The 25184-nt window shown below is 37.6% G+C and overlaps 1 protein-coding gene across 10 annotated transcripts in view; it reads right to left on the reverse strand.

Annotated features, from left to right (window-relative positions):
- Positions 1 to 25184, reverse strand: part of HYCC2 (hyccin PI4KA lipid kinase complex subunit 2) — a 95436-nt gene that overhangs the window by 29591 nt on the left and 40661 nt on the right. For 8 of the 10 annotated variants that reach the window (XM_019021815.3, XM_019021811.2, XM_019021818.3 and 5 more), the window contains 5 exons: positions 16703 to 16783; positions 15595 to 15696; positions 9758 to 9937; positions 4160 to 4240; positions 1754 to 1869 (listed from right to left, as the gene is read on the reverse strand). In XM_019021815.3, coding sequence (XP_018877360.1) covers positions 1754 to 1869; positions 4160 to 4240; positions 9758 to 9937; positions 15595 to 15696; positions 16703 to 16753 — 530 coding nt within the window. In that variant the 5' untranslated portion in view covers positions 16754 to 16783. Of the gene's footprint in view, positions 1 to 1753; positions 1870 to 4159; positions 4241 to 9757; positions 9938 to 14825; positions 14882 to 15594; positions 15697 to 16702; positions 16784 to 25184 lie in introns of those variants that run through there. The other 2 variants (XM_055379369.1, XM_055379368.1) reach the window with 1 other exon arrangement.

The following is a 25184-nucleotide window of genomic DNA, read 5'->3' on the forward strand; positions in this document are numbered from 1 at the left end:
ATTGCATACCAATAAACCCACTGTAAATCGAAAATATGAGTCAAAAAAGCATTTAATACATCTACCCTACTGAACATCATAGCATAGTCCAGCCTACCTTAAATGTGCTCAGAACACTTACATTAGCCCTACAGCTGGGCAGAAATCATCTAACACAAAGCCTATTTTATATTTATCATAAAATTGAGTATCTCATGTAATTTACTGAATACTGTACTGAAAGTAAAAATGAGAAGGGTTGCATAGGTACTTGAAGTACAGTTTTTATTGAATGCATATTGCTTTCATACCATTGTAAAGTTGAAAAACCTTAAGTTGAACCATAATAATTCATGGACCATCTATAAACTGGCCTTGCCCAAAGAGACATCTGGCCTTTGCTCCTAGGAAGTTAATCTGATAAAGAGTCTTTGTTTAGGGCCGAGACTGGTAACACCAGAACTTCAGGCCGGACTGACCACATCTGACTTTCTTAGGTAGGAGTTGGCCATGCCAGAAAGAACTGCTGTGTGATTTAAGGTGGTAGCTCTGGGTCACACTGCATCAGTCCACATGGAGGCTGAGCTCAACCAAGTAGGCAATCAACCTAATCAATCATGCCTACATAATGATGCCTCAATAAAACAAACTCTGGAAACCAGAGCTTAAATGAGCCTCTCCCATTACCAATACTTTGTGTTTACTGTCATGCATTGATGCCAGGAGGGTAATGTATCCTGACTTCAGGGGAAAGGACAACAGATGCTTTGTGTTTGAAACCCTTCATATTCTACTATATGTGTCTCTTTTGGCTGATTTTAATCTGTATTCTTTCCCTGTAATAAACCATAACTGTGAGTATAATGGCTTTCAGTGAATCCTGTGAGTCCTTCTAGCAAATTATCAAACAAGAGTTTGGTTTTGGGAACTCCCAAAACTTTCAATTAGTCAGAAGTGAGGGCAATTTTGCAACCTGTCCCTCAAACTGTCTAATTTCAGGTACGAATCCCATTCTGCAACCAAGAAAGCAAGGTGTACAGAGTAGATAAACTGTCTGAGGGAAAAATTTCTAAATTGCAGTACTAGAATATGAATCCTGGTTTGACCGACTGCACATCCACTTTTTACACTGCTTTATACAAGATGACCATAACATAATACCAAATATTAGACAATGGGTATTTCACAACTATGATGTATTTACCTTTTGGAGTCTTCTCATACCAAACTTGAACTGAAGTAATTATAGTTAACTACTAAGTGTAAGTTAATGATTGTTAGCTGAGTGCAGTGGTGCATGCCTGTAATCCCAGCTACTCAGGAATCTAAGGTGGGAGGATCACGTTGAGGCCAGGAAATCAAGACCAGCCTAGGCAACATAACTAGACTCTGTCTCTAAATAAATAAATGGGCCAGGTGCAGTGGCTCATGCCTATAATCTCAGCACTTTGTGAGGCTGAGGCAGGAGAAGTGCTTGAGGCCAGGAGTTCGAGACCAGCCTGGACAACATAGCAAGACCTTTTCTCTACAAAAAATAAAAAAAAAATTGGCCAGGCATGGTGGTGTACACCTGTAGTCCTAGCTGCTTGGAAAGCTGAGGTGGGAAGATCACTTAAGCCTGGGAGGTCAAGGCTGCAGTGAGCCATGTTTGTGGCTACAAACTACACTCCAGCCTGGGTGACAGAGTGAGACTCTGTCATTCATTCATTCATATATATATATATTCATGCATACATACATACAAGTTGTTACTATATACAGTTTTGACCATTACCGGTTCTGTGCAGTGAATGTTTCCCTCTGAGGATGAAGATCACTATAAACAACTCTGATGAGATCATGCTGACACAATGCCCCTTCTGTCAAAGCCATGGATCCAATTGTTGAAGGCTACAAAAATAAGGTACAGTATGAGACAATGTCTCTACCATGAAGTAAAAATCTGTATCATGTAATAATATTTAATTTTCTTTTCCATAAAAGGCAGTTTTGGATCATTTATTCTCATTCTTCACGGAAAAGGTTCAGAATCTTTCAATTGTCAATTATATAAATTCTATAGCTTCTTTTGGAAATTGCCTGTAAAATATAAAACTAAAAACATTTTTTAAAAGTTATGTAATAAATCTATATTTAAGAGAGTATGAAAAGTTGCTGAAAAAACTAAAGGTTAAAAATACATCCATTTTAATGTCTATATTCCAGAATGAGTACAACTGCTTATAATTATACAAACAATATTAAAGACTATAATCAAATATCTCTCTTTTTTTTTTGAGACAGAGTCTCACTCTGTCTCCCAGGTTGGAGTGCAGTGGCACAATCTTTGCTCACTGAAACCCCCGCCTTTTGGGTTCGAGTGATTCCTGTGCCTCAGACACCTGAGTAGCTGGCATTACAAGTACCCACTACCACATCCAGCTAATTTTTGTATTTTTAGTAGAGACGGGGTTTCGCCATGTTGGCCAGGCTGGTCTCAAACTTCTGACCTCAAGTGATCCACCCACCTTGGCCTCCCAAAGTGCTGGAATTACAAGCATGAGCCACCATAACCGGCCCAAATGTCTCTTTAATACTAACATTATTGAGTTCATGTTTCTAAAGTTAGAAGAACCATCCAGGCCAGGCGTGGTGGCTCACGCCTGTAATCCCAGCACTTCGGGAGGCCAAGGTGGGCAGATCAAGAGGTCAGGATATCAAGACCATCCTGGCTAACACAGTGAAACCCCATCTGTACTAAAAATACAAAAAAATTAGCCAGGCGTGGTGGCATGCACCTGCAGTCCCAGCTACTCGGGAGGCTGAGACAGGAGAATCGCTTGAACCCGGGAGGCAGAGGTGGCAGTGAGCTGAGATCGCGCCACTGCACTCCATCCTGGGTGACAGAGCGAGACTCTGTCTCAAAAAAAAAAAAAAAAAAAGAAGAAGAACCATCCATTCTTTAATACTTTACTACTCTCCATTTTATTTCATGATACACAGAACTTAATTAAAATCTATTACTCAGAAATATACTGTGCTAAAATGATTCCTGGCTAAATGGGAGACATTCTATTTTAAACACAAAACAAAGTCCCACGGAATTAATTAAGCAAATTAATAGTGCAAAGAGCTATGAGATGGTCAGGATACTGTGTGTTGACAGGAAAATAGAATACAATTTTTAGACTACTAGTAAAGTTTCTTTAAATGTTATCCTCACAACTTAGTGTAGTGGCAACAAAGGCCACTGCAGACCAGAAGTTTGATTCGTAAGTTTCTTATTGGATTTTACTTAAAGACAGAAAGTAGAAGAAGTTCAGCTCAACAGGTATCATTTACCTACATGATTATCAGTGTTCTCAAATTCTTCAACCAAATAAATATAAGCAAAAAAGTATAATGTACTGAACACCTAGAATGCAGCAATTAGATTCCTTTAAACTGAAATAAAACAATTAGAGTGTCAACATTCTTTTAAGTAGTTATTTTCCTAGAATAATAAAGAATAACAAAAACAAATCAATCTAAGGTAATTTCTAAGTAGTATGGAAGACTTTAAAAATTAAAGAATATTTTTAAGGCTTATTATTTAAAAAATTAAAAATAAAAATATTTTACAAATTAAAGATTTTTTTTTTAATTCATAAAAGACTAATGAGAGTAAAAAATGATGGTAGAGTCAGGCGTGGTGGCTCACACCTGTAATCCCAGCACTTTGGAAGGCCTAGGCGGGCAGATCACAAGGTCAGGTGTTCAAGATCAGCCTGGCCAACATGGTGAAACCCCATCTCTACTAAAAATAAAAAAATTAGCCAGGCATGGTGGCACGTGTCTACAGTCCCAGCTACTCAGGAGGCCGAGGCAGGAGAATCGCTTGAACCCAGGAGGCAGAGGTTGCAGTGAGCCAAGATCGCACCACTGCACTCCAGCCTGACGGACAGAGCGAGACTCCATCTCAAAAAACAAACAAACAAACAAAAAAGATACTGATAGAAGAATAAAAAGAAAAAGAACTAAAGAAAATTTTCATTATTTTCTACCTCTCTCGTCACAGCTCAGTCTTCTAATACAAACATCCACTTTTAAGAAGCAAATCAGTAAAGATATTTTAGGAATATTTATCTCTGATAAGAAATTGACTTTTTGATTTGTTACTCAATATAATTTAAAATAATTCCACCTTTCCAATGTTACTTACTTCATGGTATATTGAAGGCTTGGATAAGGAGGGGATAGTGAAAGACAGAACTTTATTGTTCCCATCTTTATCAGCGATTTCCTATAGTCAAAAAATATACAAAGATAATGAAATAATCACAGATCTACACGAAATAATAATTACTTTCTTAATTTACAGAATATATGATTGGCAGTAGGAAGATTTTTCAGAAATAGTAATGGATAGAAACATTACCACCCTAGTTTATCTTTTCTAACTTATTAGCAAATTTGTACACTTTGGTAGTAGAGTTATAATCCACAGAATCCACAGAGAGATGGACATTGAGTACAATACTACACTAAATCAAATACAATATGACAGCAAAGACATGAAGCAGGCAAACTAATCAATTTGATGTTAAATTTACATACAGGATGGGAAGATTACAAGTGACTAGCTCCTTTAGTAAAAACATGGCTATGCTAAACAGATTAAAATTAAAAGTCTTATCCAAGAGATCCACACTTACGAAAACAAGAAAAACACATTAATTTAATACAGAATGAATTTTTTCCAGCTTTACTGAGGTCTAATTGACAAATGAACATTATATATTTATGGCATAAAACACAATGTTTTAATATATGTATATACTGTGAAATGATTAAAACAATCAAGCTAATTAACACATGCAACACCTCATAGTTATCCTTTTTTTTTTTAAATGGTGAGAACCTTTATGAATGAATCTTGAATAAAAGAAACTCTTACAATCATTCAGCAATAAACGAATGACCTGAAATAAGCCACATTAATAATTATTGGGCCAGGTGTGGTGGCTGAGGCCTGTAATCCCATCACTTTGGGAGGCCAAGGCAGTCGGATCACTTCAGCTCAGAAGTTCGAGACCAGCCTAGGCAACATGGCAAAACCCCATCTCTACAAAAAAAATACAAAAATTAGCTGGGCATGGTATCGCAGTCCTGTAGTCCCAGCTACTCAGGAGGCTGAGGTGGGAGGATCCCTTGAGCCTTGGAGGTGGAAGTTGCAGTGAGCTGAGATCACCCACTGCACTCCAGCATGGGTGACAGAGTGACACCCTGTCTCAAAAACAAACAAACAAACAAAATGATTATTAGTCTAAGTCATTAAAAATAAATTCCTATTAGGTAATTTTTACTAAGCTACAAGACAGTTCTTGTGATTTTTTAGAAAACACTTTATTTTCATAAAAAAGACAATGGACAATGGTATCCTTCATTTCTCCATCTCTGGCACCTCCAATATTCCTGTTATAAATAAATATGTGCAGCCAGGCGTGGTGGCTCATGCCCGTAATCCTAGCACTTTGGGAGGCTGAGGCGGGTAGACCACCTGAGGTCAGGAGTTTGAGACCAGCCTGGCCAACAAGATGAAACCCTGTCTCTACTAAAAATACAAAAATTAGCCAGGCATGGTGGCAGATGCCTATAATCCCAGCTACTCAGGAGGCTGAGGCAGGAGAATTGCTCGAACCCAGGAGGCAGAGGTTGCAGTGAGCCGAGATCACACTATCGCACTGTAGCCTGGGGGACAAGAGCGAGACTTCGTTTCAGAAAATATACACATACACACATACACACACACACGCCTACAGATGACGACAATCAGAGGAGTGAAAACTGCAGCAATCCTTTTCCCCACTGTCTTATTTTTGTCTATTTCCCTTACAACTCATATTAGCATACATCACTGGCATAAAATCCATAGAAAGAAGACTGCCCCTACTAGACCTATATGGTAAGTAGTCAGAGACTGAGTAGCTGCATGGCCTAAAAAGAAGAAACATCAGGCCGGGCACAGTGGCTCACGCCTGACGCCTGTAATCCCAGCACTTTGGGAGGCTGAGGCAGGCAGTATCACTTGAGGTCAGGAGTTCGAGACTAGTATGGCCAACAAAGCAAAACCCAATCTCTACTAAAAATACAGAAATTAGCTGGGCATGGTGGCACATGCCTGTAATCCCAGCTACTTGGGAGGCTAAGGCAGGAGAATCACTTGAACCCCGGAAGTAAACGTTGCAGAGAGCTGAGACTGCCACTGCACTTCAGCCTAGGTGACAGCTGAAACTGTGCCACTGCACTCCATTTCAAAAAAAAAAAAAAGAAATAACTGCAGCAATAACCATCATCACCAAACACAAACCCCAAAGAACTTCCGTATAGGGCTCATTTCTGAGTTTATTATGTCAGAGAAGAATACCAATTACATGTGAATAATGATCATACCTCTAATTATGGTAGGAAAATAGGTCTGAAAAGTCCCTTGAGGGTACAACTTCTTTGTAGTTAAACCAGGTCCCACCACATCTGGGCCACTGTGCTTCAGAGAAAGCCTATGCTAAGATGAATGGGCCTGATTTAAGTTAAGCAAAAATGTTTTAATTTTATTCTTAAATTTCAAATTAAGCCAAGTACTTTTGATTTATCTTTGCAGGTATTTGTGAAAATGATATGCTAAATTTTGTTTAAGAGAAATATACAACTCCCCCTGGGGCTATTTGAAACAAAGAAGTGCTGGGGAGGGAAAGAAGGAAAAACAGAAAAGAATATATGGACAACTCCCACTGTGATTAAGAAAAACTGAGAACCACAGAAAAGGAAGAACACAGACATCGAGGGAATCAAAAGGAGTCCAAAGCCTAGGGTTACATTTCTGACATATAACTGAGCATTTTTCTATAGTATACTAATTTTGCATTGTCAAAAGATAACTGAACCACAGTACCAACAAGTTATGTCAACAACTTGTCAAACATGACACTTTGCAAAATGTTTGTTTCATGTGTCCCATTATTGAATTTTATTACACTAAACACATTAATAAAAATGATAGCTTAATGCTAAGCATAATCTAAAACACCAAATTCCATTATTAAATCAACAAATATTTACTAAGTATCTGCTGGTAAGCACTATAGGAAACGCAGTGATATATATAACAAATTTCCTACTTGAAAAGAAAAAACAATCAGGCAAGTTAGGAAAGTAGAGAATTTTATTCCTAGATCAATTTTCATTTTTTTAAACCCACTTTTAATTTTGATGGTAATAATAATGAACATTTATAAACACCTTATGCAACATAATGAATTCTTCAAGTTGTTTTTAGTCCTACTAACAATGTTTTCTTTTTTACAGATGAGGCAACTGAAGTCAAGATATTAAGTAACTTGCCCAAATTTAAAACACCTAATAAGTGGCAGGGCATGGTTCTGAACTGAATGCAAGTCATTCTAAAGCCCTTGCTCCTTCCTTCAGACTTCTAGCGATGGAAATGTTTGCTAATGATTTTTTAAAGTAACTAATAGAGGAGTGAGCACTGGTACAGAAGAATATTTACCATGAGATTCAATTTTCTTGTACCTTATTACCTTTCAGTTATAAAACTAAACTTTATTATGTGGAATTTTGTTTATAATGTATACTAAATACACAAAATATAAGACTTCAAGGTGAAGAAATTTCAATACCAATGGTCCTTAACTGGACATCATGAGAAAAAAATAGAATAATAATGCTTATGGTACTTAATTCCTTAGAAGAAAAGAGTTTCATAAACAATGTACTATCAAATATATATTATCAAATAACTATTAACAAATTTACAACTTTTATGACAAATAACACTGTGGTTTCTCAATTGCTACCCCACTCAACGACTCCAAGATACATTCATAAAATTCACGATTCTTTATTGATGAGTTCAGGGAACTGCCCAATTTTGTAGAGGCACATGAGAATGGAAATATGAAGCTGTGCTATTTTGCTTCCTTGCACTGCGCAAGAAAAGGTGCCTTGTGCTGCCCAAGTCTTCAGAAAGGTGCAACGCAGATGATCCCATGTTCCTAAACTCTCTCTCACCTTTTCACCTTGCTTCCTACAGTCTTTGTAACCTTTCTAGCATACCCTCCCCATCTTGCAGAAGTAATCAAGTCTCAATCTTCAAGTTCCATGTAAAGCCCCTAGTATCTCAGAAGTGTTTATGGTTTCTTTTCTCCCCCTAGTTTCCACTGTGTTCTTACTAAGATTTTAAAAATCCTAACATGCTATAATACTATATAGACTTTTTCCCTGTAACTGATGTCCTCCCCTCAGAGAAACAGTAATTTCATGTCCATTTGCCTCACTCTTCTCAATTATGTATATAGCCTTTAACATATAAGAAGTGGTGATTAAATTCAATTTATAATTCAAAAGTCTCTCTGCATACCACCACAAGATTCATTTTCCTAATATATAATACAATTCTTCTGTTCAAAACCCTCTAATTGCTTTAAAGAGAACCTAAACCTAAACTCTTCACTTTAAAAAGATTCTCCAAAACTGACACAAAATTGTCTTTTCCAGCTTGCATATATACTCTGTGCTTCAAACAGAATTACTTTCTATTTCCAGGATGTGACTTGACTCTCCTGCCTCTCTGCTTATGTTCAATTGATAGCTGCTTCCAGAAACCTCACCGGCTCCTCATCTCAACAGGCCAAAACTATACCTCTTCATAAGACCCAGCTTAGATGGCATCGCCTCAATAAAGCCTGCCATGATAACTTCAGCTAACATCTGAGTTTCTCTCTAAAATCCTCTTATTATACAAACCACATTATTAGTTATCTATAAACATGTCTTTTCGAACACAGCAGGAGTTTCCTAAAAGCAGGTGCCACACATGTAATTCTCCATATTTTCAGTGTCCAACTCAATGGCATACATCCAAAAACATTCATAAATATTGGTCAAATAAAACAATTTGAAGATATAAATAAAATAATAATACAATCAATTATAGTAGTTTTACATACTTTATAAAATACATTATCAAAAAAATGCATTATCAATATCTACCCCTGTACTCATCCTAATTAGTTCAAACAAGTTACACTTATAGACATTTGAATTGTTTTTTCTTTTTTTGAGACAGGGTCTTGCTCTCTTGCCCAGGCTTGAGCACAGTGGCACAATCATGGCTCACTGCATCCTCGATGTCCTCGGCTCCAGAGATCTTCCCATCTCAGTCTCCTCAGTAGCTGGGACTACAGGCATATGCCACCATGCCCAGCTAATTTTTTATAGAGACGAGGTTTGGCCAAGCTGCCCAGGCTGGTCTCAAACTCCTGGGCTCAAGTGATCCTCCCACCTTGGCCTCCTAAAGTGCTGGAATTACAGGCATGAGTCACTACATCCGGCCTCAATTTATTTATTATTTTTAATTTTTTTTTTTTTGAGATGGAGTCTCACTCTTTCACCCAGGCTGGAGTGCAGTGGTACAATCTTGGCTCACTGCAACCTCTAACTCCTCAGTTCCAGCAGTTCTCCTGCCTCAGCCTCCCAGGTAGCTGGGATTACAGGAACACACCACCATGCTCAGCTAATTTTTGTATTTTTAGTAGAGACGGAGTCTCACCATGTTGGCCAGGCTGGTCTCGAACTCCTGACCTCAAGCGATATGCCTGCCTTGGTCTCCCAAAAATGCTGGGATTACAGGCATGAGCCACTGCGCCTGGCCAATTTATTTTTCTCTAAACATTCCTTAAGTATTATTTCAGAGGACCTTAAAAAATACTTAAAATTTCCCAAACTGTCATCTTCAACTTACCAAATTGTAAATTCCTAACAGAAGTGCTTCAATGCAACCATTACTCTGTCTGTCTCGGCTAACTGTAAGCCGCAAATAAACCCACATCAATTCTGGCAAGAACTGCAGTGTGAACCTCTTAAGTCGAACCTCTGAGCTACGATAGAGCTCAAACAGCTGATGGCAGACGGGCTCCAGGAGCTAAAAGGAAAATAAAGTGCACTGGTCATTTCAATTCTTTTGGTTGTAACTTTTTTTTTTTTTTTTAAGGCACCTATATCTGTATAATATTTTAAAAAGTCTTAATATTAATTTCTCCACATTTTAATTTAACCAAAACCTTTGTGTAAAGAGACCACATATTAAACTGACCAATCCACTAACTATAAGAAGTATTTTGTGCCCATACATCAATGTACCTTTCAGTATACTGTACTACTAAATTTACTAGATTATTAGTCCATTAGCCAATGTACTACATTTATATTTGAGAAGAATTTTCCTTTCTATTCTTATCAACTCTATCTTCCATTTCAAAAACTTTCCATTGAAATAAAATAATTTTGCATAATATTGCTGGGAATAAACTTAAAATCTCAACTGAGACTATGATTTAAACAAATTATATACCACTCTTACTGAAAAATGTGTGTTGATACAGAATTTTCTAAGAGTCATGCTGTTGGGCAAAGCAACTCTGTTTTTCAACCACTGCTAATCAGTTTCTGACAGTCGAAAATTCTGTACATATTTTGGAATCAGAAGAATCCTATGTAAATCATTTGTTACTTAAATCTGTGAAAAACATGTTTCTTTGGAGGAAAATGTATGCATTTGTAAGTGTTCTGTGGAATCAGTTTTCGTTGTATTGATGTCATTGTCTCTAAGTGCTCAGTGTCTTCATTGCAATATGAAATTTATTAAAGCATCCACATTCCATTTTAAAAAAACTTATATACCACTCAGTAGAAGAAGGGATTTTGCAATACATATTTGTGCATCCAAAATTCTAGCTAATATTTAAAATACATACAAGTGAAGCAAACTATTTTAAAACTGACTTAAATTTTTCTTATTGTATTTATGTGAAAGATTTTATAAACGAGAAAAGTATCCAGAAATAGCTTTTTCAGTGTTCAATTGGCTAATTTTTCATACGATATCACACAATATGACTTATGAGGAACTTCATGACCTAGAAAACCGAAGAAAATGAGCAGTTAAAATAAACTTTCCCACTTTTCCCTAAATATGTACTGTCAATTTAGAATGGGTTTGCTGGAGTAACTGTAGGCTGCAGAAAACTGGCTATGACTTTAAAATTCATATAAAATATTGACAAGAAACTATAAAGTAATTTTTAAAGTTTAATACTAACTCTTTAAAAAAAGAATAATAGTTCAGTAATTTCATGTACTTTCCTCTATTCTAAATGATTAAAATAATGCATATACATTTGGAAATCTGCTTGAATATAGTTACATACATCTGTAATAATCTAACACTCTACAATAAAAAGTCACTGTCATGATTATAAAAAGTTAATAAATCCATGTCAATTATACAGTTAACATATTTAGAAGAGTTAGGCTTAGCTCTGGAAGAATTCTAAAGCTTAAAAAATTTACATACATATACATCCTAGTCTAGTAAATACTAAGCCCTTTATGTGAAATCACTATCAGAACAGTTTTTAAAATCTTAAAAAATTTTCCAGAGGCTGGGTGTGGAGGTACATATCCAGCTATTCACAAGGTTGAAGAGGGTGGATAGCTTGAGCCCAGGAGTTTGAGGCTACATTGAACCATGACAGCATCACTGCACTCCAGCCTGGGTAACAGAGCAAGACTGACACAAAAGAAAAATATTCCAACTCTTCCCTTACATTGAAGTCTAGACCAGTCAGACAATTTGTCAAAGGTTAGTGAAGTTAATGGTGAAATAAGACACTAAATTCAGGTCTTCTGACATCAAGTTGATGTTTCCACTCTACCGCACTTCTTATATTAGAATGGAGGTATAGATTGTTTAATCACAAAACAGTGTATTCTGTGTAGTGCCAATAATGAACAAGGAATAAACTTTTGGAAACTGTCAGTTGCTGGCATCTTTCTTAAATATTGAGAGCAATATTCAGTTCTTTAGGAGAAGTAAAAAACTGTTGCTCTCACAAATTTTGTTTACTAAAAATTTATACTCATGTTTCAAACTCAATCTCCTCTTTAGTAAAAAACTCTCCAAAGATTGCCTTCTCTAAACTTTATGGGCCATGGTACAATTATGATGAATTTCTTCTATGAAGACCTTAAACTCCTCTTTCTCAGTAGCAACAGGTACACTGGCATGTGGGACACTATATTTTAACTAAGCACAGTGAAGAAATACAGGGTTACCAGCATTATTACTCTGTGTTTTTTGTAAGTGAATGGGGGGTAGATGTTGGCAATCCAGTAAGTTTTAATCAGATACTACTACAAAGTAAGACTGTTAAAAACTCGCTGGTCAGGCGTGGTAGCTCACGCCTGTAATTCCAACACTTTGGGAGGCCAAGGCAGGCTGATGGCTCGAGACCAGGAGTTTCAGACCAGCCTGCACAATGTGGCAAAACCTCACCTCTACAAAAAATACAAAAATTTGCCAGGTGTGGTGGCACGCACCTGGGTAGTCCCAGCTATTTTTGGGGGGCTGAGGCAGAAGAATTGCTTGAGCCCAGGAGGTTCAGTCTACAGTGAGCTGTGTTCAAGTCACCGCACTCCAGCCTGGGTGACAAAGTGAGGCCCTGTCTTAAAAAAAAAAGAAAAATTGCCAATGCTATGTGTTAAAATCTTTAATTGTGGCCAGGCTCAATAGCTCATGCCTGTAATCCCAGCACTTTGGGAAGCCAAGGTGGGAGGATCGCTTGAGCCCAGGAGTTCAAGGCCAGCCTTGAACACCGTGAGACTCTGTCTTTAGAAAATAAAAAATAAAATTAGCAGGGTGTGGTAGCATGTGCCTGTAGCTAATTGAGAAGGTGAGTTTGGAGGATCACATGAGTCCAGGAGTTTGAGGTTACAGTGAGCTATAATGGTGCCACTGTACTCCAGCATGGGAGAGAGAGTGAGACCCTGGCTCAGAAACAAACAAACAAACAAACAAAAAAAAAAACTTTAATTTGAAGCATATGTCTCATAGCAAGCACCATGTTCTCAAATTCTTAATATAAATGATTCTGACCTCCCTTAAATGGCACCACCACCCACATCAAAACATATTAAAAATCATCATCCTTGGGTTAGAAAAAATCATAACTGACACCATTCCCAAATTTAGCAAACACTGTTTTGACATGATAATTACTAAGAGACATGATATTTGATGAACACACTGAGAGTATTTGGATGGAATAATGAACAAGCCTAACTTGAGTGGGTTAAAGAATGTGAGGTGAAGAAATGGAGACAAGTAGACAGAGGCTATGAATAAGCAATATTTTATGAAGTTCATCTGTGAATAGGGACAGAGAAATGGGGTAGATAATATAATAGGAGGTAAGCTGAAATAAAGTTTTTAGAAAATAGAATATGGTTGTTTATCATATTCCACTCATCAGGGAAAGAAAAAAAGATCAGTGATGGAAGGGAGAAGGAATAATTGCAGGACCAGAGTCCTTAAGGTAGCTAGAGAAGACAGAATCCAGGCCTAAGTAGAACAGATGGCTTTTCATACAACCTGAGATACTTCACCCACTAAACACCAGAAAAGGCAAGAGAGTGCTGTAGAATGGTAGATTTGAATCTGAAAATATGAAAGTTTCCAAATATTTTCTTTTTTCTCTGAGATGGAGTCTTGGCTTTGTCGCCAGGCTGGAGTGCAGTGGTGCAATCTCGGCTCACTGCAACCTCCGCCTCCCAAGTTCAAGCGATTCTCCTGCCTTAGCCTCCTGAGTAACTGGGACTACAGGCGTGCACCACCACACCCAGCTAATTTTTGGTATTTTTAGTAGAGACGGGGTTTCATCATGTTGGCCAGGATGGTCTCAATCTCTTGACCTCATGATCCACTCCACTCCGCCTCCCAAAGTGCTGAGATTACAGGCGTGAGACACTGCGCCGGCAACTATTTTAAGTTCTAATTCATACTAAATATGGCACATGACAATTTTCTAAAATAATTTCTTGTAACCTAAATAGTATGTTTGTTTCTTTCAGAATATAACAAAATCAGGATTAAAAGGGACCTCCTTCTATGACTAAAGTCCAGAATTGTTTTGAAATTCTATAGAATTTATCATTCTATTTTTCTGAAGTCTGAACACATGGTTAGAGCCTTCTAACCTGACAGGGAGACAGGAGAGAAATTCAGACCTCCTCTAGCAACTGATTGATTATAATGAATGCTGGACCTTGAGCTTGCATCCCTCAAGCTGTAATTTTTCCATTTCTAGCCATGAAACCCCCAAAGTCCCACACATTAATATTATGAAATATGACAACAGAAAGTAATGAGAACAGCTTTTTTAATGTAATAGCTTCTAAAGTATTAAACAAAAAAATAGGAAAGGGATACTTCTTATACACTTGTGAGCCCTAATGAAAATGTCATTTTAGAATCCCATTTTGTACTTCACTGTCCTTCCAATCAATACTATTCTATGTTCATTATGTACATGATAAAATACTAGATTCTAGGGAAGTTACAAATACAGAATATCTGACCACTGCCCATGAAGAGCTTACAATCTAAAGAGAAAGCATTAAAACAAATACATTTTAATAAGCAAAGCTTAAATGTTAAGACAGAGCAAAACAAGGGGTAGGGAATACACACATTCATTATTCAAACAAAGAATTCTGAAAACTCTTGACCATATGGATATGCATATACGTACATTATGCATACCCAGAGTTATAAAACATTCAGAAATACACTGCAAGAGAAAAAGCAAATGAATCCTGCAATTGCTGCTACAAATAGCAACAGATGCAAGTCTAACTGAGAGCCAGTCGCAATTTAGGAGACAGGAAAGAAGGAGGTCAATAAGCAAGCTTTTAGTGGTAGGACAAAAATGAAGATGCACTTTAAGTTAAGCTGCTGGTTAGGAGAGGATTACCTGAACTTCTTCAAACTCACTCCAGTACACAGCAGAGGCACTCTTGGAGGCTGTATCTGGGAAGATAAGAAGCTACTTTCCTGTGTGTTCCTTTCATTTTCATTTTAAGCATACATGAATCCAGTGCTGATAAAACTGTATGTCATACTACTGTGTTAATGGAAAGATGTGTGTATTTTGCATAAATTAATATACAGATTCAATAACTGCACTTTTTCCTTCTATCACAAGGCTAAATAATACAAAACTCTTATTCTAAGTTTATTGATCTTGACTACTTAGACTAAAAAGTGCTTCCTCTGATCCTTTTCAGGCTAAATTTACTAGCAGCATCATTTTGTGTTATCAGTTTGATTTCACTGACTAGAGTGATTATACCTAGTTATATATTATCAGTAAAATAATTGTAAAAATACTTAAGATAAATAAAGCTGGATCAGTATACAGTTAAAATATGGCTTCCAGAGCAGGAAACATTCCAGAACAGGAAACAGAAAAGTTTCAAATAAATAATCCACTGAGATGATGGTCAATAAAATCAACAATCAAAACATACTGCACACTCAACAGGAAAAAATTTGACCAAAACATTTCAAAATATGGAAAGGCAGGGAATAGGGAAAGCCAAAGCAACTATCAGAATGAAAAACAGCAGAAAGAAAATTTTCCAGATCCACAAGGAAAGAAAATTATAAAACTTAAATTTATGTGTTTTGGTATTCATATTTCATTTCGCTATGTAGAAATTATTTTTCTTGAGGTCTCCTACCTCATTATTTGAATCTTGAATAACTTTATAGAGGGCTGGTACAAGTGTTTTTTTCCGGTGTAAAGTTGCTGCATAACTGGTGATCTGAGTGTCAGGTAATGCCTAAAAGAAACCACCAAAGGAAAACAAAAGTGAACATTTGAGAAGCAAGGAACTTTATTTTACACAAATAGTTCTTGAACAGATTTATAACAAACTCAAGTGAGAAAAGTAAAAATAATTAATATAAAGAAATAGGCTGGGCACAGTGGCTCACGTCTGGAATCCCAGCAGTTTGGGAGGTCAAGGCAAGCGTATCACTTGTGGTCAGGAGTTCAAGACCAGCCTGGCCAACATGGTGAAACCTGTCTCTACTAAAAATACCAAAAATTAGCCAGGCGTGGTGGTGGGTGCCTGTAATCCCAGCTACTCAGGAGGCTGAGGCAGAAGAATTGCTTGAACCTGGGAGGTGGAGGTTGCAGTGAGCCGAGATCGTGCCACTGCACTCCAGCCTGGGTGACAGAGCGAGACTCCATCTCAAAAAAAAAAAGAAAGAAAGAAGCATCAGAGTTCAAACAAATTAAGTTAGGGTGTTATAGTATACAATTCTTCTAACTACTCAACCATAAATACTGATTAGAAATCACACATTATACCAACATTTCCTGAAATGGGCCATCTTAAATTAATCTAATCTTTAAAAAAATGTAGGATGTTTCAATTCTTGCATTTATGTTTTGCCAAAACATTTACAATTCCATAGTATTCATAAATTACATAGTTTTCCATAAAAACTATTTGATTTTTAATTATAGGATAGAAAAACGTAGGCATAAATCCTATTTTTGTGCCTTATTAAAGCTTGATGGATCTTCTCTTTTACTGAATATATTTTAAAATATCGTCTCATCAATCCTAACAACTATTTTCATCTTTATGTATCACCTTCTAGCCATTATTCATATTAGTACCATTTTTAAGAACTGCAATTACAGAAACATGTTATTTTGTATTTTGCCATTTCCACTTCCTACCATATTTTTATATGCTTCTCCATAGAGCACATATTCAGTTTGAATTACTGATGTATAGAAAAATATAATACATTCTGATCTCCAATCCAATTTACCTTGAATTCTGATAACCATTCTTCCACAACACAACGGTCAGTTCCCAGCATTTTCTTTTACCTTCTACTCCTCTTTTATCTCTAAAAGAAAAAGGTATTGAAGCTGAGGACAGTAGTACTTATAGGAACAACTAGAAATAAATGATATGTGCCTTTCACCAAGGAAAATTAATCTACTATACATTTTAGATAATGTGACTTGTTTTAGTTTGGAGCACAATTAAAAGAAAATTTTTCAGAAGTAAGTTCTGGCTGGGCGTGGTGGCTCACACCTGAATCTCAACACTTTGGGAAGCCGAGGTAGGAGAATCACTTGAGCTCGGAGTTCAAGACCAGCCTGGCAACACAGTGAGACCTTGTCTCTACTAAAAATCAAGAAAATTAGCTGGGCGTGGTGGCGTGCACATCCAGTCCTAGTTACTTGGTACCCAAAGGTCAGAGCATAACTTGACCACAGGAGATAGAGGCTGCAGTGACCTACGATCGTGCCACTGCATTCTGGCCTGGGCGACAGAGCCAGACCCTGTCTCAAAAATAAAAATAAGTTTTATGTTTAATGATACATTTGAAACCTATTATCCTAATGCTTTCATATTTTCTCCAGTAAATACTTCAAACTGGCAAAGACAAGTGTCCTGAGTAAAATCAAGTTGCACATTATCCAGACAAATGCAGTCTACAGTTTTACCAAATACTTAACCAGAACAAACTACACATCATAAAATGAACTGAGAGAGTATAAATGACAAAGCTAGATAAACTAGAAACCAAAGGTTACATATTCAGCAAACTGAATATAAACATATATGCACCATACACAATAAGGCCTCTGAAGAAAACAGATCCATAAATTTTCTAAAATGGAAAAACAGCTGGGCACAGTGGCTCATGCCTGCAATCCCAGCACACTGCTGAGGCAATGAGGCAGGACTGAGCCCAGGGGTTCCAGACCAGCCTGGGCAACATGGTGGGACCCAATATCTATAAAAAATTTAAAAAAACTCAGCCAGGTGCAGTGGTGTGCACCTGTAATCTCAGCTACTCAGGAGGCTGAGGCAGGAAGATCCCTTGAGCCCAGGAGGTCAAGGCTGCACTGAGCCATGTTCACACCACTGCTCTCTAGCCTAGGCAACAGAGTGAGACTCTGTCTCAAAAATAAATAAATAAATGCACTGGGAAAATGCCCAAGTAGAAAAAGCAAGCTGTAGGATGTAAACTGTAATTCCATTTAAATGCTAAGGTAGTCATCCCTGGAAGTTTATCAGCACCCAAGTAGGCAGCTGCCGTAAAAGCTAAAAAGGGATTCCGTAAGAATTAATTGGTTCATTCCATAAATATTTCTTAAGCATCAACTATACGGCAACCATTTGCTAGGATCTGGAAATATAATAATAAACAAATCCAGATGTACACCCACTTTAATGAACCACTTATATAGTGGAGGAGACCAAACATATTTTTTCAAAGAGATGAAGGGAAAGAAAGAAAGAAAAGAAAAGAAAAGAAGGAGAGAAAGAAAGACACACAGAAGTATAAAACAAAGGAGCCAATATTGACTAAGGAATCAAAAGAGCTTCTCTGAGGTGCTGCTTAAGTTGAGATATCAAAGATCTGTAGAATTAAGGGGAGTAGAAAGAGAACATTCTAGGAACAGGGAATCACTTATATAAAAGGTCCTGTGGTAAGAAAAAGCACAGAAAGTTACAGAATCTAAATGAAGATCCAAGTGGTTTGGAGAACAGGGCACAATGGGCAAGAGTTGAGGGTGGACAAGAAGGCATGGTCCGATGGTATAGGAAGTTTGAAGGCCAGGCATGGTGGTTCACACCTGCAGTTCTAGCACTTTGGGAGGCTGAGGTAAGAGGATTGCTTGAGGCCAGGAGCTTGAGACATGCCTGGGAAACACAGCACGAGATTCCCATCTCTACAAAAAAAATTTTTAAAAATTAGCTGGGTGTGCTAATATCATGATAGGATCAAATTCACACATAACAATATTAACCTTAAATTGTAAATGGGCTAAATGCTCCAATTAAAAGACACAGACTGGCAAATTGGATAAAGAGTCAAGGCCCATAAGTATGCTGTATTCAGGAGACCCATCTCACATGCAAAGACATACATAGGCTCAAAATAAAGGGATGGAGGAAGACCTACCAAGCAAATGGAAAACAAAAAAAGGCAGGGGTTGCAATACTAGTCTCTGATAAAACAGACTTTAAAACAACAAAGATCAAAAGAGACAAAGAAGGCCATTACATAATGGTAAAGGGATCAATGCAACAAGAAGAGCTAACTATCCTAAACATACATGAACCCAATACAGGAGGAGCCAGATTCATAAAGCAAGTCCTTAGAGGCCTACAAAGAGATCTAGACTCCCAAACAGTAATAATGGGAGACTTTAACACCCCACTGTCAATATTAGACAGATCAACGAGACAGAAGGTTAACAAGGATATCCAGGAATTGAACTCAGCTCTGCACCAAGCAGACCTAATAGACATCTACAGAACTCTCCACCCCAAATCAACAGAATATACATTCTTCTCAGCACCACATCACACTTATTCCAAAACTGACCACATAGTTGGAAGTAAAACACTCCTCAGCAAATGTAAAAGAACAGAAATCACAACAAACTGTCTCTCAGACCATAGTGCAATCAAATTAGAACTCAGGATTAAGAAACTCACTCAAAACCACACAACTACATGGAAAGTGAACAACCTGCTCCTGAATGACTACTGGGTAAATAAGGAAATGAAGGCAGAAATAAAGATGTTCTTTGAAACCAATCAGAACAAAGACACAACATACCAGAATCTCTGGGACACATTTAAAGCAGTGTGTAGAGGGAAATTTATAGCACTAAATGCCCACAAGAGAAAGTAGGAAAGACCTAAAATTGACACCCTAACATCACAATTAAAAGAACTAGAGAAGCAAGAGCAAATACATTCAAAAGCTACCAGAAGGCAAGAAATAACTAAGATCAGAGCAGAACTGAGGAGATAGAGACACAAAAAACCCTTCAAAAAATCCATGAATCCAGGAGCTGGTTTTTTGAAAAGATCAACAAAATTGACAGACTGCTAGCAAGACTAGTAAAGAAGAAAAGAAACAAGAATCAAATAGATGCAATAAAAAATGATAAGGGGGATATCACCACTGATCCCACAGAAATACAAACTACCATCAGAGAATACTATAAACACTTCTATGCAAATAAACTAGAAAATCTAGAAGAAATGGATAAATTCCTGGACACATACACCCTCCTGAGACTAAACCAGGAAGAAGTTGAATCTCTGAATAGACCAATAACAGGTTCTGAAACTGAGGCAATAATTAATAGCCTACCAACCAAAAAAAGCCCAGGACCAGACGGATTCACAGCTGAATTCTACCAGAGGTACAAAGAGGAGCTGGCACCATTCCTTCTAAAACTATTCCAATCAATAGAAAAAGAGGGAATCCTCCCTAACTCATTTTATAAGGCCAGCATCATCCTGACACCAAAGCCTGGCAGAGACACAACAAAAAAAGAGAATTTTAGACCAACATCCCTGATGAACATCGATGCAAAAATCCTCAATAAAATACTGGCAAACTGAATCCAGCAGCACATCAAAAAGCTTATCCACCAAGATCAAGTCAGCTTCATACCTGGGATGCAAGGCTGGTTCAACATATGCAAATCAATAAACGTAACCCATCACATAAAGAGAACCAAAGAAAAAAACCACATGATTATCTCAATAGATGCAGAAAAGGCCTTTGACAAAATTCAACAACACTTCATGCTAAAAACTCTCAATAAACTAGGTATTGATGGAACATAACTCAAAATAATAACAGCTATTTATGACAACCTACAGCCAATATCATACTGAATGGACAAAAACTGGAAGCATTCCCTTTGAAAACTGGCACAAGATAGGGATGCCCTCTCTCACCACTCCTATTCAACATAGTGTTGGAAGTTCTGGCCAGGGCAATCAGGCAAGAGAAAGAAATAAAGCGTATTCAATTAGGAAAAGAAGAAGTCAAATTGTCCCTCTTTGCAGATGACATTATTGTGTATCTAGAAAACCCCATTGTCTCAGCCCAAAATCTCCTAAAGCTGATAAGCAACTTCAGCAAACTCTCAGGAGACAAAAACCAACGTGCAAAAATCATAAGCATTCCTGTACACCAATAACAAACAAACAAAGAGCCAAATCATGAGTGAACTCCCATTCACAATTGCTTCAAAGAGAATAAAATATCTAGGAATCCAACTTACAAGACATGTGAAGGACTTCTTCAAGAACTACAAACCACTGCTCAATGAAATAAAAGAGGGCACAAACAAATGGAAGAACATTCCATGTTCATGGACAGGAAGAGTCAATATTGTGAAAATGGCCATACTACCCAAGGTAATTTATAGATTCAATGCCATCCCCAACAAGCTACCAATGACTTTCTTCACAGAATTGGAAAAAAACTACTCTAAAGTTCATATGGAACCAAAAATGAGCCCATATTGCCAAGACAATCCTAAGCGAAAAGAACAAAGCTGGAGGCATCACACTACCTGACTTCAAACTATACTACAAGGCTACAGTAACCAAAACAGCATGGTACTGGTACCAAAACAGAGATATAGACCAATGGAACAGAACAGAGGCCTCAGAAATAACACCACACATCTACAACCATCTGATCTTTGACAAACCTGACAAAAACAAGAAACGGGGAAAGGATTCCCTATTTAATAAATGATGCTGGGAAATCTGGATAGCCAAATGTAGAAAGCTGAAACTGGATCCCTTCCTTACACCTTATACAAAAATTAATTCAAGATGGATTAAAGACTTACATGTTAGACCTAAAACCATAAAAACCCTAGAAGAAAACCTAGGCAATACTATTCAGGACATAGGCATGGGCAAGGACTTCATGACTAAAACACCAGGCAACAAAAGCCAAAATAGACAAATGGGATCTAATTAAACTAAAGAGCTTCTGCACAGCAAAAGAAACTACCATCAGAGTGAACACGCAACCTACAGAATGGGAGAAAATTTTTGCAATCTACCCATCTAACAAAGGGCTAATATCCAGAATCTACAAAGAACTTAAACAGATTTACAAGAAAAAAATCAAACAACCCCATCAAAAAGCGGGCAAAGCATATGAACAGACACTTCTCAGAAGAAAACATTTGTGCAGCCAACAGACACATGAAAAAATGCTCATCATCACTGGTTATCAGAGAAATGCAAATCAAAACCACAGTGAGATACCATCTTACACCAGTTAGAATGGCGACCATTGGAAAGTCAGGAAACAGCAGATGCTTTTACACTATTGGCGGGAGTGTAAACTAGTTCAACCATTGTGGAAGACAGTGCAGCGATTCCTCAAGGATCTATAACTAGAAATACCATTTGACCCAGCGATCCTATTACTGGGTATATACCCAAAAGATTATAAATCATGCTACTATAAAGACACATGCACATGTATGTTTGTTGCAGCACTATTCACAATAGCAAAGACTTGGAACCAACCCAAATGTCCATCAATGATAGACTAGATTAAGAAAATGTGGCACATATATACCATGGAATACTATGCAGCCATAAAAAAGGATGAGTTCATGTCTTTTGTAGGGGCAAGGATGAAGCTGGAAACAATCATTCTGAGCAAACTATCACAAGGACAGAAAACCAAACACCGCATGTTCTCACTCATAGGTGGGAATTGAACAATGAGAACACTTGGACACAGGGCGGGGAACATCATTCACCGGGGCCTGTCATGAGGTGGGGGGATGGGGGAAGGATAGCCATTAGGAGAAATACCTAATGTAAATGACGAGTTAATGGGTGCAGCAAACCAACATGGCACATGTATACCTATGTAACAAACCTGCACGTTGTGCACATGTACCCTAGAACTTAAAGTATATATAAAAAAAAATTAGCTGGATATAGTCATGCACACCGGTAGTCCCAGTTACTGAGGAGGCTGAGGTGGGAGGAACGCTTGATCTCAAGACTTCAAGGCTCCAGTGAGCTATGACCATGCCAGTGTACTCCAGCCTGAGCAACACAGTGAGACCCCGTCTCAAAAACAAAAAAAAAAAAGTCCGGAAATTTCATTGTAATGGTGACAAAAAGGACATACTTTCCAAAATAAACAAAATTGGAACTTTAAACAACTCCCTTATCTCTATCGCTGGATATTAAATTACTGACCTTTGTTTTTTATTTACCGGAAAATTAAAAAGCCATACCTGCTCTGTATCTCAACTATTACCTCTATAGTTTTACAAAAATATCTATCTATAAATACAGTTAGTTGATATTAAATTTTTAAATAATTTTAAAATATCATAAATAGATGCCCGTAAAAAAAAAAAATGGAACTTAGCCCAACCACTCATTCCATCCACAAACACTGTCAACCATTCTTCCAGATCTGTATTTATATATATATATTTATAACATATATGTAAGTAAATATGTTATTTAAATGTAGTCATGTGTTCACATCATATATAGTGTTCTACAGTGTGCTTTTTACATTTGTTAAAAACACATCAAAGATCTATAGATCTATCTCATTCCTTCCTTTTTTTTTTTTGAGTTGGAGTCTCACCCTATCGCCCAGACTGAAACACAGTGGCGAAATCTTGGCTCACTGCAACCTCCGCCTCCTGGGTTCAAGTGATTCTCCTGCCTCGGCCTCCCAAGTAGCTGGGATTCCAGGAGTGCACCACCACACCCAGCTAATTTTTGTATTTTTAGTAGAGACAGGATTTCACCACATTGGCCAGGCTGGTCTCAAATTCCTGACCTCAGGTGATCTGCCCACGTCGGCCTTCTAAAGTGCTGGGATTACAGGTGTGAGCCACTGCGCCCAGCTTATCTCATCCTTTTTAACAGCCATAAAACTGTAAGCACAAACCCTTATCTGTCCAATAACTTACTGATGGACACAGACTGTTTTCAATTTTCTTATATTACCACAACATTGTTGCAATCAACACCCTTATACATATTTGTGCATTTGTGTTGTTGTCTTCCACAGTATAAATTCTAAAAATTGTACTTGAAATTTTAAGGTTATAAGATATAAACATTATTGATAGCATATCCAAATCTACTCTCAAAACTATAATCTTTCAGATTTTTAAGAAGCATATGGCTGTTACATGTACAGAATAATTTCTTCCTGCTCTGTTTATAAAGCTACTACCATAGCATAGAAACCTAAATTAATCTAAATATAAAACCATCAATTTGCCTGCATGTATTAATACATAAGACTTTTAAAACTAGCACAATGAAAATTGGAATCAGAACACTCTGTAACAAAAAAGAAATCACAATATATATTACTGTATTTTAAAAATTGGCCGGGCACAGTGGCTCATGCCTATAACCCCAGCATTTTGGGAGGCCGAGTCAGGTGGATCACCTGAGGTTGGAAGTTCAAGACCAGCCTCATCAACATGGAGAAACCCCGTCTCTACTACAAATACAAAATTAACCAGGTATGATGGCACATGCCTGTAATCCCAGCTACTCAGGATGCTGAGGCAGGAGAGTCACTTCAACCTGGGAAGCGGAGGTTGTGGTGAGCCGAGACAGCGCCATTGCACTCTAGCGTGGGCGACGAGCAAAACTCCGTCTCAAAAAACAAACAAACAAAAAATCACCTTGCTTGCTTAGTTAAAGCTTGACTCTTCTAAAATTAAAAACCACATTCATGGTTTACTCTTTAAACAATCTGGAGGTTATTTTAGAATATGATATTAGATTAAAATCTAACAATTTTTTCTTCCAATTGTTCTAATACATTGTTTGCATGCCTTTTCTTGTTTCTGTTTCTGCAGAGACTTGAAATACTACTAAAGTCTTACATATATTTGAAAATATTTCCCAGCTACTTTTCCCACTAGTTTTGCACAAGGACTGCAATCATTTATTTTTATTTTATTATTTTTTTTTTGAGACGGAGTCTCGCTCTGTCGCCCAGACTGGAGTGCAGTGGCGCGATCTCGGCTCACTGCAAGCTCCGCCTCCTGGGTTCACGCCATTCTCCTGCCTCAGCCTCCCAGTAGCTGGGATTACAGGCGCCCGCCACCACGCCCAGCTAATTTTTTGTGTTTTTAGTAGAGACGGGGTTTCACCGTGTTAGCCAGGATGGTCTTGATCTCCTGACCTCGTGATCCACCCGCCTCGGCCTCCCAAAGTGCTGGGATTACAGGCTGCAATCATTTATTTACTACCATTTTATTTTACTTTCTTTTATTTTTTGAGACAGAGTCTCGCTCTGTTGCCCAGGCTGGAGTGTAGTGGCACAATCTCGGATCACTGCAACCTCCTCCTCCTGGATTCAAGCAATTCTCCTGCTTCAGCCTCCCGAGTATCTGGGATTACAGGCATGTGCCACCATGCCCAGCTAATTTTTTGTATTTTTG

This window comes from Gorilla gorilla, chromosome 11 (assembly GCF_029281585.2).
Source record: "Gorilla gorilla gorilla isolate KB3781 chromosome 11, NHGRI_mGorGor1-v2.1_pri, whole genome shotgun sequence".
NCBI classification, from domain to species: Eukaryota; Metazoa; Chordata; class Mammalia; order Primates; family Hominidae; genus Gorilla; species Gorilla gorilla.